The sequence below is a fragment of the Scyliorhinus torazame genome, chromosome 26 (genome assembly GCF_047496885.1).
Source record: "Scyliorhinus torazame isolate Kashiwa2021f chromosome 26, sScyTor2.1, whole genome shotgun sequence".
Lineage (NCBI taxonomy): Eukaryota > Metazoa > Chordata > Chondrichthyes > Carcharhiniformes > Scyliorhinidae > Scyliorhinus > Scyliorhinus torazame.
In genome coordinates this window covers 37,709,270-37,725,953 of record NC_092732.1, presented here as the reverse complement: position 1 = coordinate 37,725,953, position 16,684 = coordinate 37,709,270, and the positions used below count along the sequence as shown (strand labels likewise).

At 53.4% G+C, this 16,684-nt stretch overlaps 1 protein-coding gene across 1 annotated transcript in view; it reads right to left on the bottom strand.

The window, feature by feature from the left end:
• Positions 1–16,684, bottom strand: part of ash1l (ash1 (absent, small, or homeotic)-like (Drosophila)) — a 412,201-nt gene that overhangs the window by 65,889 nt on the left and 329,628 nt on the right. The window contains 1 exon segment of the mRNA XM_072490632.1: positions 9,017–9,125. Within this exon segment, the coding sequence (XP_072346733.1) occupies positions 9,017–9,125 (109 nt within the window).

Below are 16,684 nucleotides of genomic sequence, written 5' to 3'. Positions count from 1 at the left end.
CGAGGCAGTTCACAGTGAGGAGCAGCGAGGCTGTTCAGTGAGTGAGGAGCAGCGAGGCTGTTCAGTGAGTGAGGAGCAGCGAGGCTGTTCACAGTGAGGAGCAGCGAGGCTGTTCACAGTGAGTGAGGAGCAGTGAGGCTGTTCACAGTGAGTGAGGAGCAGTGAGGCTGTTCACAGTGAGTGAGGAGCAGCGAGGCTGTTCACAGTGAGGAGCAGCGAGGCTGTTCACAGTGAGGAGCAGCGAGGCTGTTCACAGTGAGTGAGGAGCAGCGAGGCTGTTCACAGTGAGTGAGGAGCAGCGAGGCTGTTCACAGTGAGGAGCAGCGAGGCTGTTCACAGTGAGTGAGGAGCAGCGAGGCTGTTCACAGTGAGTGAGGAGCAGCGAGGCTGTTCACAGTGAGTGAGGAGCAGCGAGGCTGTTCACAGTGAGTGAGGAGCGAGGCTGTTCACAGTGAGTGAGGAGCAGCGAGGCTGTTCACAGTGAGGAGCAGCAAGGCTGTTCACAGTGAGTGAGGAGCAGCGAGGCTGTTCACAGTGAGTGAGGAGCAGCGAGGCAGTTCACAGTGAGGAGCAGCGAGGCTGTTCACAGTGAGTGAGGAGCAGCGAGGCTGTTCACAGTGAGTGAGGAGCAGCGAGGCTGTTCACAGTGAGGATCAGGGAGGCTGTTCACAGTGAGTGAGGAGGAGCGAGGCTGTTCACAGTGAGGAGCAGCGAGGCTGTTCACAGTGAGGAGCAGCGAGGCTGTTCACAGTGAGTGAGGATCAGCGAGGCTGTTCACAGTGAGTGAGGAGCAGCGAGGCTGTTCAGAGTGAGTGAGGAGCAGCGAGGCTGTTCACAGTGAGTGAGGAGCGAGGCTGTTCACAGTGAGTGAGGAGCAGCGATGCTGTTCACAGTGAGGAGCCGCGAGGCTGTTCACAGTGAGTGAGGAGCAGCGAGGCTGTTCACAGTGAGTGAGGAGCAGCGAGGCAGTTCACAGTGAGGAGCAGCGAGGCTGTTCACAGTGAGTGAGGAGCAGCGAGGCTGTTCACAGTGAGGAGCAGCGAGGCTGTTCACAGTGAGGAGCAGCGAGGCTGTTCACAGTGAGTGAGGAGCAGCGAGGCTGTTCACAGTGAGTGAGGAGCAGCGAGGCTGTTCACAGTGAGGAGCAGCGAGGCTGTTCACAGTGAGGAGCAGCGAGGCTGTTCACAGTGAGGAGCAGCGAGGCTGTTCACAGTGAGGAGCAGCGAGGCTGTTCACAGTGAGGAGCAGCGAGGCTGTTCACAGTGAGTGAGGAGCAGCGAGGCTGTTCACAGTGAGTGAGGAGCAGCGAGGCTGTTCACAGTGAGGAGCAGCAAGGCTGTTCACAGTGAGTGAGGAGCAGCGAGGCTGTTCACAGTGAGTGAGGAGCAGCGAGGCTGTTCACAGTGAGGAGCAGCGAGGCTGTTCACAGTGAGTGAGGAGCAGCGAGGCTGTTCACAGTGAGTGAGGAGCGAGGCTGTTCACAGTGAGTGAGGAGCGAGGCTGTTCACAGTGAGTGAGGAGCAGCGAGGCTGTTCACAGTGAGGAGCAGCGAGGCTGTTCACAGTGAGGAGCAGCGAGGCTGTTCACAGTGAGTGAGGAGCAGCGAGGCTGTTCACAGTGAGGAGCAGCGAGGCTGTTCACAGTGAGGAGCAGCGAGGCTGTTCACAGTGAGTAGCAGCGAGGCTGTTCACAGTGAGTGAGGAGCAGCGAGGCTGTTCACAGTGAGTGAGGAGCAGCGAGGCTGTTCACAGTGAGTGAGGAGCAGCGAGGCTGTTCACAGTGAGTGAGGAGCAGCGAGGCTGTTCACAGTGAGTGAGGAGCAGCGAGGCTGTTCACAGTGAGTGAGGAGCAGCGAGGCTGTTCACAGTGAGTGAGGAGCAGCGAGGCTGTTCACAGTGAGTGAGGAGCAGCGAGGCTGTTCACAGTGAGTGAGGAGCAGCGAGGCTGTTCACAGTGAGTGAGGAGCAGCGAGGCTGTTCACAGTGAGGAGCAGCGAGGCTGTTCACAGTGAGTGAGGAGCAGCGAGGCTGTTCACAGTGAGTGAGGAGCAGCGAGGCTGTTCACAGTGAGTGAGGAGCAGCGAGGCTGTTCACAGTGAGTGAGGAGCAGCGAGGCTGTTCACAGTGAGTGAGGAGCAGCGAGGCTGTTCACAGTGAGGAGCAGTGAGGCTGTTCACAGTGAGTGAGGAGCAGCGAGGCTGTTCACAGTGAGTGAGGAGCAGCGAGGCAGTTCACAGTGAGGAGCAGCGAGGCTGTTCACAGTGAGTGAGGAGCAGCGAGGCTGTTCACAGTGAGGAGCAGCGAGGCTGTTCACAGTGAGTGAGGAGCAGCGAGGCTGTTCACAGTGAGGAGCAGCGAGGCTGTTCACAGTGAGGAGCAGCGAGGCTGTTCACAGTGAGTGAGGAGCAGCGAGGCTGTTCACAGTGAGGATCAGGGAGGCTGTTCACAGTGAGTGAGGAGGAGCGAGGCTGTTCACAGTGAGTGAGGAGGAGCGAGGCTGTTCACAGTGAGGAGCAGCGAGGCTGTTCACAGTGAGGAGCAGCGAGGCTGTTCACAGTGAGTGAGGAGCGAGGCTGTTCACAGTGAGTGAGGAGCAACGAGGCTGTTCACAGTGAGGAGCAGCGAGGCTGTTCACAGTGAGTGAGGAGCAGCGAGGCTGTTCACAGTGAGTGAGGAGCAGCGAGGCTGTTCACAGTGAGTGAGGAGCGAGGCTGTTCACAGTGAGTGAGGAGCAGCGAGGCTGTTCACAGTGAGGAGCAGCGAGGCTGTTCACAGTGAGGAGCAGCGAGGCTGTTCACAGTGAGGAGCAGCGAGGCTGTTCACAGTGAGGAGCAGCGAGGCTGTTCACAGTGAGGAGCAGCGAGGCTGTTCACAGTGAGTGAGGAGCAGCGAGGCTGTTCACAGTGAGGATCAGGGAGGCTGTTCACAGTGAGTGAGGAGGAGCGAGGCTGTTCACAGTGAGTGAGGAGGAGCGAGGCTGTTCACAGTGAGTGAGGATCAGCGAGGCTGTTCACAGTGAGTGAGGAGCAGCGAGGCTGTTCACAGTGAGTGAGGAGCAGCGAGGCTGTTCACAGTGAGTGAGGAGCAGCGAGGCTGTTCACAGTGAGTGAGGAGCAGCGAGGCTGTTCACAGTGAGTGAGGAGCAGCGAGGCTGTTCACAGCGAGTGAGGAGCAGCGAGGCTGTTCACAGTGAGTGAGGAGCAGCGAAGCTGTTCACAGTGAGGAGCAGCGAGGCTGTTCACAGTGAGGAGCAGCGAGGCTGTTCACAGTGAGTGAGGAGCAGCGAAGCTGTTCACAGTGAGGAGCAGCGAGGCTGTTCACAGTGAGTGAGGAGCAGCGAGGCTGTTCACAGTGAGTGAGGAGCAGCGAGGCTGTTCACAGTGAGTGAGAAGCAGCGAGGCTGTTCACAGTGAGTGAGGAGCAGCGAGGCTGTTCACAGTGAGGAGCAGCGAGGCTGTTCACAGTGAGGAGCAGCGAGGCTGTTCACAGTGAGTGAGGAGCAGCGAGGCTGTTCACAGTGAGGAGCAGCGAGGCTGTTCACAGTGAGTGAGGAGCAGCGAGGCTGTTCACAGTGAGTGAGGAGCAGCGAGGCTGTTCACAGTGAGTGAGGAGCAGCGAGGCTGTTCACAGTGAGGAGCAGCGAGGCTGTTCACAGTGAGGAGCAGCGAGGCTGTTCACAGTGAGGAGCAGCGAGGCTGTTCACAGTGAGGAGCAGCGAGGCTGTTCACAGTGAGTGAGGAGCAGCGAGGCTGTTCACAGTGAGTGAGGAGCAGCGAGGCTGTTCACAGTGAGTGAGGAGCAGCGAGGCTGTTCACAGTGAGTGAGGAGCAGCGAGGCTGTTCACAGTGAGTGAGGAGCAGCGAGGCTGTTCAGTGAGTGAGGAGCAGCGAGGCTGTTCACAGTGAGTGAGGAGCAGCGAGGCTGTTCACAGTGAGTGAGGAGCAGCGAGGCTGTTCACAGTGAGTGAGGAGCAGCGAGGCTGTTCACAGTGAGTGAGGAGCAGCGAGGCTGTTCACAGTGAGTGAGGAGCAGCGAGGCTGTTCACAGTGAGGAGCAGCGAGGCTGTTCACAGTGAGTGAGGAGCAGCGAGGCTGTTCACAGTGAGGAGCAGCGAGGCTGTTCACAGTGAGGTGCAGCGAGGCTGTTCACAGTGAGGAGCAGCGAGGCTGTTCACAGTGAGTGAGGAGCAGCGAGGCTGTTCACAGTGAGGAGCAGCGAGGCTGTTCACAGTGAGGAGCAGCGAGGCTGTTCACAGTGAGGAACAGCGAGGCTGTTCACAGTGAGGAACAGCGAGGCTGTTCACAGTGAATGAGGAGCAGCGAGGCTGTTCACAGTGAGTGAGGAGCAGCGAGGCTGTTCACAGTGAGTGAGGAGCAGCGAGGCTGTTCACAGTGAGTGAGGAGCAGCGAGGCTGTTCACAGTGAGTGAGGAGCAGCGAGGCTGTTCACAGTGAGTGAGGAGCAGCGAGGCTGTTCACAGTGAGTGAGGAGCAGCGAGGCTGTTCACAGTGAGGAGCAGCGAGGCTGTTCACAGTGAGGAGCAGCGAGGCTGTTCACAGTGAGTGAGCAGCAGCGAGGCTGTTCACAGTGAGGAGCAGCGAGGCTGTTCACAGTGAGTGAGGAGCAGCGAGGCTGTTCACAGTGAGTGAGCAGCAGCGAGGCTGTTCACAGTGAGGAGCAGCGAGGCTGTTCACAGTGAGTGAGGAGCAGCGAGGCTGTTCACAGTGAGTGAGGAGCAGCGAGGCTGTTCACAGTGAGTGAGGAGCAGCGAGGCTGTTCACAGTGAGTGAGGAGCAGCGAGGCTGTTCACAGTGAGGAGCAGCGAGGCTGTTCACAGTGAGGAGCAGCGAGGCTGTTCACAGTGAGGAGCAGCGAGGCTGTTCACAGTGAGTGAGGAGCAGCGAGGCTGTTCACAGTGAGAGAGGAGCAGCGAGGCTGTTCACAGTGAGGAGCAGCGAGGCTGTTCACAGTGAGGAGCAGCGAGGCTGTTCACAGTGAGGAGCAGCGAGGCTGTTCACAGTGAGGAGCAGCGAGGCTGTTCACAGTGAGGAGCAGCGAGGCTGTTCACAGTGAGTGAGGAGCAGCGAGGCTGTTCACAGTGAGGAGCAGCGAGGCTGTTCACAGTGAGGAGCAGCGAGGCTGTTCACAGTGAGTGAGCAGCGAGGCTGTTCACAGTGAGTGAGGAGCAGCGAGGCTGTTCACAGTGAGGAGCAGCGAGGCTGTTCACAGTGAGGAGCAGCGAGGCTGTTCACAGTGAGGAGCAGCGAGGCTGTTCACAGTGAGTGAGGAGCAGCGAGGCTGTTCACAGTGAGGAGCAGCGAGGCTGTTCACAGTGAGGAGCAGCGAGGCTATTCACAGTGAGGAGCAGCGAGGCTGTTCACAGTGAGGAGCAGCGAGGCTGTTCACAGTGAGGAGCAGCGAGGCTGTTCACAGTGAGGAGCAGCGAGGCTGTTCACAGTGAGGAGCAGCGAGGCTGTTCACAGTGAGGAGCAGCGAGGCTGTTCACAGTGAGTGAGGAGCAGCGAGGCTGTTCAGTGAGTGAGGAGCAGCGAGGCTGTTCACAGTGAGTGAGCAGCAGCGAGGCTGTTCACAGTGAGGAGCAGCGAGGCTGTTCACAGTGAGTGAGGAGCAGCGAGGCTGTTCACAGTGAGTGAGCAGCAGCGAGGCTGTTCACAGTGAGGAGCAGCGAGGCTGTTCACAGTGAGTGAGGAGCAGCGAGGCTGTTCACAGTGAGTGAGGAGCAGCGAGGCTGTTCACAGTGAGTGAGGAGCAGCGAGGCTGTTCACAGTGAGTGAGGAGCAGCGAGGCTGTTCACAGTGAGGAGCAGCGAGGCTGTTCACAGTGAGGAGCAGCGAGGCTGTTCACAGTGAGGAGCAGCGAGGCTGTTCACAGTGAGTGAGGAGCAGCGAGGCTGTTCACAGTGAGAGAGGAGCAGCGAGGCTGTTCACAGTGAGGAGCAGCGAGGCTGTTCACAGTGAGGAGCAGCGAGGCTGTTCACAGTGAGGAGCAGCGAGGCTGTTCACAGTGAGGAGCAGCGAGGCTGTTCACAGTGAGGAGCAGCGAGGCTGTTCACAGTGAGGAGCAGCGAGGCTGTTCACAGTGAGTGAGGAGCAGCGAGGCTGTTCACAGTGAGGAGCAGCGAGGCTGTTCACAGTGAGGAGCAGCGAGGCTGTTCACAGTGAGTGAGCAGCGAGGCTGTTCACAGTGAGTGAGGAGCAGCGAGGCTGTTCACAGTGAGGAGCAGCGAGGCTGTTCACAGTGAGGAGCAGCGAGGCTGTTCACAGTGAGGAGCTGCGAGGCTGTTCACAGTGAGTGAGGAGCAGCGAGGCTGTTCACAGTGAGGAGCAGCGAGGCTGTTCACAGTGAGGAGCAGCGAGGCTATTCACAGTGAGGAGCAGCGAGGCTGTTCACAGTGAGGAGCAGCGAGGCTGTTCACAGTGAGGAGCAGCGAGGCTGTTCACAGTGAGGAGCAGCGAGGCTGTTCACAGTGAGTGAGGAGCAGCGAGGCTGTTCAGTGAGTGAGGAGCAGCGAGGCTGTTCACAGTGAGTGAGGAGCAGCGAGGCTGTTCACAGTGAGTGAGGAGCAGCGAGGCTGTTCACAGTGAGGAGCAGCGAGGCTGTTCACAGTGAGTGAGGAGCAGCGAGGCTGTTCACAGTGAGTGAGGAGCAGCGAGGCTGTTCACAGTGAGTGAGGAGCAGCGAGGCTGTTCACAGTGAGGAGCAGCGAGGCTGTTCACAGTGAGTGAGGAGCAGCGAGGCTGTTCACAGTGAGCGAGGAGCAGCGAGGTGTTCACGAGCTGATGAGATCGACAATGAATCTCAGAGAGAGATCCTGCGGAAATGAGCAAGGAGGACAGTAGTAGGATGCGTGCTCGTCTTCTTGGGCCCATTCAGTATAGCCTCTTCTCCAATTGTTTTGGGATTCCTTGTTACTGGATCAAGTCTCTGCCTGTCAGGATCGTGTGGTAGCTGGTGTTACAATGGCCACCCTAACGTGAAAATAATTCACATACAGGCATGTGTCATCCTTAATATGCAGTTCAGTACCTGGAACCTCAGGGGTCTCATAGACAACCTGAAAAGCACAGGCCGGAACGGTGTCCTGCCAGCACTTCCCGGGTACCCAGGCATTTCGACATTGACACCGTAGTCCTAACTAGACCCAGCGGGCAGGGGAAAGTCAGCTCAGGGAACAAGGCGGCACTTATACCTTCTTCTGGAAAGGTAAACCAGAGGGTCGCCACCTCCATTGTCTTTGCAGTTAACTAGCTGACCCTCTGAGATACTCCCCCTGTGGGACCAACAAGGGCCTCATTGACCCTTTGTCTCACCCCAGCGCAGATGCAATGCGCTGCAGTCCTCAGCTCGTACGTCCCAACACTGGAGTTACAGGCAAGCCCAAAGAGGCATTTCACTCCAGCCTCAAACAATCCTGGGCCTCGAGTCCCCGCAGGCGACAAGCTGATCCTCTTGGGAAAGGACACAAACCTCTGGGGGATCAGCAGAGTGCGGGTGGGGAAATCCAACACCAACAGTACCCTGCTCCTGACAAAACACCCAGGACTCGGCCTTGACATAACCAACACCATGCTCCATCAGAGAGACAATCAAAGGCCTCGCTCCAAGCAACGGCACTTGCTCACTGCGTCATCGTCTGGGTGAGGGATCACAAGCACATGCCCATCACCTGTGCCATGACAGGAGCTGACAACTGTTGGAAGGACCACCGTCTAATCTGCTTTGCGATCAACATCGAAGTGGCCTCCAAAGCATCGACGGCAACAGAAACAATGCTGCAGGAAAGTCAATGCTGAGGCACTAAAAGGTGCCTGATAAGGGTTCCCTCTTCAGCCAACCCCCGGTGATGTAGACACACACACAGAGAGACACACAATCACACAGGAGGTTCCACAGTCTGCCCTAAAGATCTCCATAATCAGCACTTGGTCACGTGACCAGGAAACACGGAGACTGCTTCAATGGGAATGACCAGGAAACACCGAGACTGCTTCAATGGGAATGACCAGGAAACACCAGGACTGCTTCAATGGGGTTGACCAGGAAACACCAAGACTGCTTCAATGGGAATGACCAGGAAACACCAGGACTGCTTCAATGGGAATGACCAGGAAACACCAGGACTGCTTCAATGGGAATGACCAGGAAACACCAGGACTGCTTCAATGGGAATGACCAGGAAACACCAGGACTGCTTCAATGGGAATGACCAGGAAACACCAGGACTGCTTCAATGGGAATGACCAGGAAACACTAAGACTGCTTCAATGGGGTTGACCAGGAGGTTCTGCAGATGATGAGGTGCAAGCATGAGGACTTTCTCAACAGCATAAAAACAGATCCAGAGGCGGCTGAAGACCCTCGACCGAAGAACAGGTGGTGGGTGGAGAAAATGCCGGAGAGCCGGCAGTTAGCGGACAGCCATGACGCACGGGCTTTCTTCACCGCAGTCCGGCCCAGGCACCCACCCCGCAGCCTGCCAAGATCGGAGACCCCAACCCACCCCACGCTGGCTAGCCGCCACCACCCGAGACAAGGTCGAAGAGGCCACCCCCCAGCTGAAGAACAATGAGGCACGGGGCCGCCGCGGCCGCACTGAGTTACGGCGGAGAAGCACGGGGAGCGGGCGAAAACCCGGGCACCACACCCACCCCTCCAACCACCATCTGCGGCAAGAGGCTGTTGGGCGTCCAACTAGTCAGTCGCCCGAGAAACGATTTTCAGTGCGGAAGCAAGTCACCCTCGGCCCCCCGGGGGACTACCAAAGATGACATCAACCGGACTTGGGTTTAGATGGAAACACAAGCAGATTTATAAATCGCGTCGATTCCAATGATGTTTCCCGCTTTGTTGCAGGACACCCGGCCACTGCCGCTGATTGGCAGGGTCTTTGCCCAATCTGCCAGGACTGGGTCATAAAACATGATCAAACAGCAGCAATCTCGACGTGTCTCAAGGTCAGCAGCTCGGCAGAGCCGACGATTACACATACTTGCCTACCTGTTCAGGCAGTCTTCCAAACAGCTCTTCTCGGCAGGATCCACTGGCCTCTTACAGTTGCATGTTGTAGGCTCACATCCGGAAAGTGGTTTAACATCGACAAACACATCTGGAAAGAAGATAACGTGCCTAACGGTTACACAAATGGCCCCCATACTGACAAGCTGATTTCCAAACACGATTAAACATGCCATTCAGAAGGAGGCGGCCCATCGACACTGTTTTCGAACCTGAAAGGCCCCACACACACTCCGTTTTGTTACTCAGTTCGGTACAATCTGCAGATTACCCCCACACACACTCCGTTTTGTTACTCAGTTCAGTACAATCTGCAGATTACCCCCACACACACTCCGTTTTGTTACTCAGGTCAGTACAATCTGCAGATTACCCCCACACACACTCCGTTTTGTTACTCAGGTCAGTACAATCTGCAGATTACCCCCACACACACTCCGTTTTGTTACTCAGTTCAGTACAATCTGCAGATTACCCCCACACACACTCCGTTTTGTTACTCAGGTCAGTACAATCTGCAGATTACCCTCACACACACTCCGTTTTGTTACTCAGGTCAGTACAATCTGCAGATTACCCCCACACACACTCCGTTTTGTTACTCAGTTCGGTACAATCTGCAGATTACCCTCACACACACTCCGTTTAGTTACTCAGTTCGGTACAATCTGCAGATTACCCCCACACACACTCCGTTTTGTTACTCAGTTCAGTACAATCTGCAGATTACCCGCACACACACATCCCGTTATAATTAGAAGGTCCCAACCATCTTGCTATCAACAGGCAGATAGCAAAGTGACAGTTTAAAGTCCTGTAGCCAGAAAGCTGCCCCCGTCCACCCCTCACATTCTCACAGAGAGGTGCAGCTGCCTTGTTGGACCGTTGCTGGAGAGGCTCCATGGGCGTTGGGAGCGCATTGCGGACTTGCCTGGCTGCCTGGTCTAAATGTGGAAGCATTAGTGCATGCGTGTAGTCGGGGGGGGGGGGGGGGGGGGGGTTTGTGTCGGGTGGGGAGATGATGCCCGGGTGAACGCCGGTCTCACCCCAAGCCCACTTGCTGAACCCGAGGCAGCCTGAGCAAGGTATGGCATCTGCAATAGTGCTCAAAAGGGAGTTCCCCACCAGACCCCTTAACCCAGAGTCCACGGGGGCAGACAGCGCGGTGCCAACCAACCGCACAATCGAGAACATTGACAGGCTAGGTTTACTAACTCAGCTCAGCCACTGGGGGGCAGCAGAAGAAACTGACGCGAGAGCAGGCAGAGTGCAAAGGGCAAGTGGAGCATTCTCCAGGCCCACTGAATGGGGTCACTGTGGTGCCACAACCAAAATGCCATGAAGTATTACTCTGCAGGCGAGGACAGTTTGGCATTCCTGCCCCACTCTGAAATCACACCCTGGGTCCAGGCACTCAGTAAAACCCATTCGGCCCGCACACTGTACTCTGTAACACTGAGCATCAATGACTCAGTCAGACACTCAGTAAAACCCATTCGGCCCGCACACTGTACTCTGTAACACTGAGCATCAATGACTAAGTCACACACTCAGTAAAACCCATTCGGCCCGCACACTGTACTCTGTAACACTGAGCATCAATGACTCAGTCAGACACTCAGTATAACCCATTCGGCCCGCACACTGTACTCTGTAACACTGAGCATCAATGACTAAGTCACACACTCAGTAAAACCCATTCGGCCCGCACACTGTACTCTGTAACACTGAGCATCAATGACTAAGTCACACACTCAGTAAAACCCATTCGGCCCGCACACTGTACTCTGTAACAGTGAGCATCAATGACTAACTCAGACACTCAGTAAAACCCATTCGGCCCGCACACTGTACTCTGCAACACTGAGCCTCAATGACTAAGTCAGACACTCAGTAAAACCCATTCGGCCCGCACACTGTACGCTGTAACACTGAGCATCAATGACTAACTCAGACACTCAGTAAAACCCATTCGGCCCGCACACTGTACTCTGTAACACTGAGCATCAATGACTAAGTCAGACACTCAGTAAAACCCATTCGGCCCGCACACTGTACTCTGTAACACTGAGCATCAATGACTAAGTCACACACTCAGTAAAACCCATTCGGCCCGCACACTGTACTCTGTAACAGTGAGCATCAATGACTAACTCAGACACTCAGTAAAACCCATTCGGCCCGCACACTGTACTCTGCAACACTGAGCATCAATGACTAAGTCAGACACTCAGTAAAACCCATTCGGCCCGCACACTGTACTCTGTAACACTGAGCATCAATGACTAAGTCAGACACTCAGTAAAACCCATTCGGCCCGCACACTGTACTCTGTAACACTGAGCATCAATGACTAAGTCACACACTCAGTAAAACCCATTCGGCCCGCACACTGTACTCTGTAACAGTGAGCATCAATGACTAACTCAGACACTCAGTAAAACCCATTCGGCCCGCACACTGTACTCTGTACCACTGAGCATCAATGACTAAGTGAGACACTCAGGAAAAGCCATTCGGCCCGCACACTGTACTCTGTAACACTGAGCCTCAATGACTAAGTCAGACACTCAGTAAAACCCATTCGGCCCGCACACTGTACTCTGTAACACTGAGCATCAATGACTAAGTCAGACACTCAGTAAAACCCATTCAGCCCGCACACTGTACTCTGCAACACTGAGCCTCAATGACTAAGTCAGACACTCAGTAAAACCCATTCGGCCCGCACACTGTACTCTGTAACACTGAGCATCAATGACTAAGTCAGACACTCAGTAAAACCCATTCGGCCCGCACACTGTACTCTGCAACACTGAGCATCAATGACTAAGTCAGACACTCAGTAAAACCCATTCGGCCCGCACACTGTACGCTGTAACACTGAGCATCAATGACTAAGTCAGACACTCAGTAAAACCCATTCGGCCCGCACACTGTACGCTGTAACACTGAGCATCAATGACTAAGTCAGACACTCAGTAAAACCCATTCGGCCCGGCACTGTACGCTGTAACACTGAGCATCAATGACTAAGTCAGACACTCAGTAAAACCCATTCGGCCCGCACACTGTACTCTGTACCACTGAGCATCAATGACTAAGTCAGACACTCAGTAAAACCCATTCGGCCCGCACACTGTACTCTGTAACACTGAGCATCAATGACTAAGTCAGACACTCAGTAAAACCCATTCGGCCCGCACACTGTACTCTGTAACACTGAGCATCAATGACTAAGTCAGACACTCAGTAAAACCCATTCGGCCCGCACACTGTACTCTGCAACACTGAGCATCAATGACTAAGTCAGACACTCAGTAAAACCCATTCGGCCCGCACACTGTACTCTGTAACACTGAGCATCAATGACTAAGTCAGACACTCAGTAAAACCCATTCGGCCCGCACACTGTACTCTGTAACACTGAGCCTCAATGACTAAGTCAGACACTCAGTAAAACCCATTCGGCCCGCACACTGTACTCTGTAACACTGAGCATCAATGACTAAGTCAGACACTCAGTAAAACCCATTCGGCCCGCACACTGTACTCTGCAACACTGAGCATCAATGACTAAGTCAGACACTCAGTAAAACCCATTCGGCCCGCACACTGTACTCTGTAACACTGAGCATCAATGACTAAGTCAGACACTCAGTAAAACCCATTCGGCCCGCACACTGTACTCTGTAACACTGAGCATCAATGACTAAGTCAGACACTCAGTAAAACCCATTCGGCCCGCACACTGTACGCTGTAACACTGAGCATCAATGACTTAATCAGACACTCAGTAAAACCCATTCGGCCCGCACACTGTACTCTGTAACACTGAGCATCAATGACTAACACAGACACTCAGTAAAACCCATTCGGCCCGCACACTGTACTCTGTACCAGAGCATCAATGACTAAGTCAGACACTCAGTAAACCCCATTCGGCCCGCACACTGTACGCTGTAACACTGAGCATCAATGACTAACACAGACACTCAGTAAAACCCATTCGGCCCGCACACTGTAGTCTGTAACACTGAGCATCAATGACTAACACAGACACTCAGTAAAACCCATTCGGCCCGCACACTGTACTCTGTAACACTGAGCATCAATGACTAACACAGACACTCAGTAAAACCCATTCGGCCTGCACACTGTACTCTGTAACAGAGCATCAATGACTAAGTCAGACACTCAGTAAAATCCATTCGGCCCGCACACTGCACGCTGTAACACTGAGCATCAATGACTAAGTCAGACACTCAGTAAAACCCATTCGGCCCGCTCACTGTACTCTGTAACACTGAGCATCAATGACTAACACAGACACTCAGTAAACCCCATTAGGCCCGCACACTGTACTCTGTAACACTGAGCCTCAATGACCAAGTCAGACACTCAGTAAAACCCATTCGGCTCGCACACTGTACTCTGTAACACTGAGCATCAATGACTAAGTCAGACACTCAGTAAAACCCATTCGGCCCGCACACTGTACTCTGTACCACTGAGCATCAATGACCAAGTCAGACACTCAGTAAAACCTATTCGGCCCGCACACTGTACTCTGTAACACTGAGCATCAATGACTAAGTCAGACACTCAGTATAACCCATTCGGCCCGCACACTGTACTCTGTAACAGAGCATCAATGACTAAGTCAGACACTCAGTAAAACCCATTCGGCCCGCACACTGTGCTCTGTAACAGAGCATCAATGACTAAGTCAGACACTCAGTATAACCCATTCGGCCTGCACACTGTACTCTGTAACACTGAGCATCAATGACTAAGTCAGACACTCAGTAAAACCCATTCGGCCCGCACACTGTACTCTGTAACAGAGCATCAATGACTAAGTCAGACACTCAGTATAACCCATTCGGCCTGCACACTGTACGCTGTAACACTAAGCATCAATGACTAAGTCAGACACTCAGTAAAACCCATTCGGCTCGCACACTGTACTCTGTAACACTGAGCATCAATGACTAAGTCAGACACTCAGTAAAACACATTCGGCCCGTACACTGTACGCTGTAACACTGAGCCTCAATGACTAAGTCAGACACTCAGTAAAACCCATTCGGCCCGCACACTGTACGCTGTAACACTGAGCATCAATGAGTAAGTCAGACACTCAGTAAAACCCATTCGGCCCGCACATTGTACTCTGAACCACTGAGCATCAATGAGTAACTCAGACACTCAGTAAAACCCATTCGGCCCGCACACTGTACTCTGTAACAGAGCATCAATGACTAAGTCAGATACTCAGTAAAACCCATTCGGCCCGCACACTGTACTCTGTAACACTGAGCATCAATGACTAAGTCAGACACTCAGTAAAACCCATTCGGCCCGAACACTGTACTCTGTAACAGAGCATCAATGACTAACACAGACACTCATTAAAACCCATTCGGCCCGCACACTGTACTCTGTACCAGAGCATCAATGACTAAGTCAGACACCCAGTAAAACCCATTCGGCCCGCACACTGTACTCTGTAACACAGAGCATCGATGAGTAAGTCAGACACTCAGTAAAACCCATTCAGCCCGCACACTGTACTCTGTAACACTGAGCATCAATGACTAAGTCAGACACTCAGTAAAACCCATTCGGCCCGCACACTGTACTCTGTAACACTGAGCATCAATGACTAACTCAGACACTCAGTAAAACCCATTCGGCCCGCACACTGTACTCTGTACCAGAGCATCAATGACTAAGTCAGACACTCAGTAAAACCCATTCGGCCCGCACACTGTACTCTGTAACACTGAGCATCAATGACTAAGTCAGACACTCAGTAAAACCCATTCGGCCCGCACACTGTACTCTGTAACACTGAGCCTCAATGACTAACTCAGACACTCAGTAAAACCCATTCGGCCCGCACACTGTACTCTGCAACACTGAGCATCAATGACTAAGTCAGACACTCAGTAAAACCCATTCGGCCCGCACACTGTACTCTGTAACACTGAGCATCAATGACTAAGTCAGAAACTCAGTAAAACCCATTCGGCCCGCACACTGTACTCTGTAACACTGAGCATCAATGACTAAGTCAGACACTCACTAAAACCCATTCGGCCCGCACACTGTACTCTGTAACACTGAGCCTCAATGACTAAAGCAGACACTCAGTAAAACCCATTCGGCCCGCACACTGTACTCTGTAACACTGAGCATCAATGACTAAAGCAGACACTCAGTAAAACCCATTCAGCACGCACACTGTACTCTGTAACACTGAGCCTCAATGACTAAAGCAGACACTCAGTAAAACCCATTCGGCCCGCACACTGTACTCTGTAACACTGAGCATCAATGACTAAGTCAGACACTCAGTAAAACCCATTCGGCCCGCACACTGTACTCTGTAACATAGCATCAATGACTAGTCAGACACTCCGTAAAACCCATTCGGCCCGCACACTGTACTCTGTAACACTGAGCATCAATGACTAAGTCAGACACTCAGTAAAACCCATTCGGCCCGCACACTGTACGCTGTAACACTGAGCATCAATGACTAAGTGACACACTCAGTAAAACCCATTCGGCCAGCACACTGTACTCTGTAACACTGAGCATCAATGACTAAGTCAGACACTCAGTAAAACCCATTCGGCCCGGCACTGTACGCTGTAACACTGAGCATCAATGACTAAGTCAGACACTCAGTAAAACCCATTCAGCACGCACACTGTACTCTGTAACACTGAGCATCAATGACTAAGTCAGACACTCAGTAAAACCCATTCGGCCCGCACACTGTACGCTGTACCAGAGCATCAATGACTAAAGCAGACACTCAGTAAAACCCATTCGGCCCGCACACTGTACGCTGCAACACTGAGCATCAATGACTAACTCAGACACTCAGTAAAACCCATTCGGCCCGCACACTGTACTCTGTAACACTGAGCCTCAATGATTAAGTCAGACACTCAGTAAAACCCATTCGGCCCGCATACTGTACTCTGTAACACTGAGCATCAATGACAAGTGAGACACTCAGTAAAACCCATTCGGCCCGCACAATTTACGCTGTAACACTGAGCATCAATGACTAAGTCAGACACTCAGTAAAACACATTCGGCCCGTACACTGTACGCTGTAACACTGAGCCTCAATGACTAAGTCAGACACTCAGTAAAACCCATTCGGCCCGCACACTGTACGCTGTAACACTGAGCATCAATGAGTAAGTCAGACACTCAGTAAAACCCATTCGGCCCGCACATTGTACTCTGTACCACTGAGCATCAATGAGTAACTCAGACACTCAGTAAAACCCATTCGGCCCGCACACTGTACTCTGTAACAGAGCATCAATGACTAAGTCAGATACTCAGTAAAACCCATTCGGCCCGCACACTGTACTCTGTAACACTGAGCATCAATGACTAAGTCAGACACTCAGTAAAACCCATTCGGCCCGCACACTGTACTCTGTAACAGAGCATCAATGACTAACACAGACACTCATTAAAACCCATTCGGCCCGCACACTGTACTCTGTACCAGAGCATCAATGACTAAGTCAGACACTCAGTAAAACCCATTCGGCCCGCACACTGTACTCTGTAACACAGAGCATCGATGAGTAAGTCAGACACTCAGTAAAACCC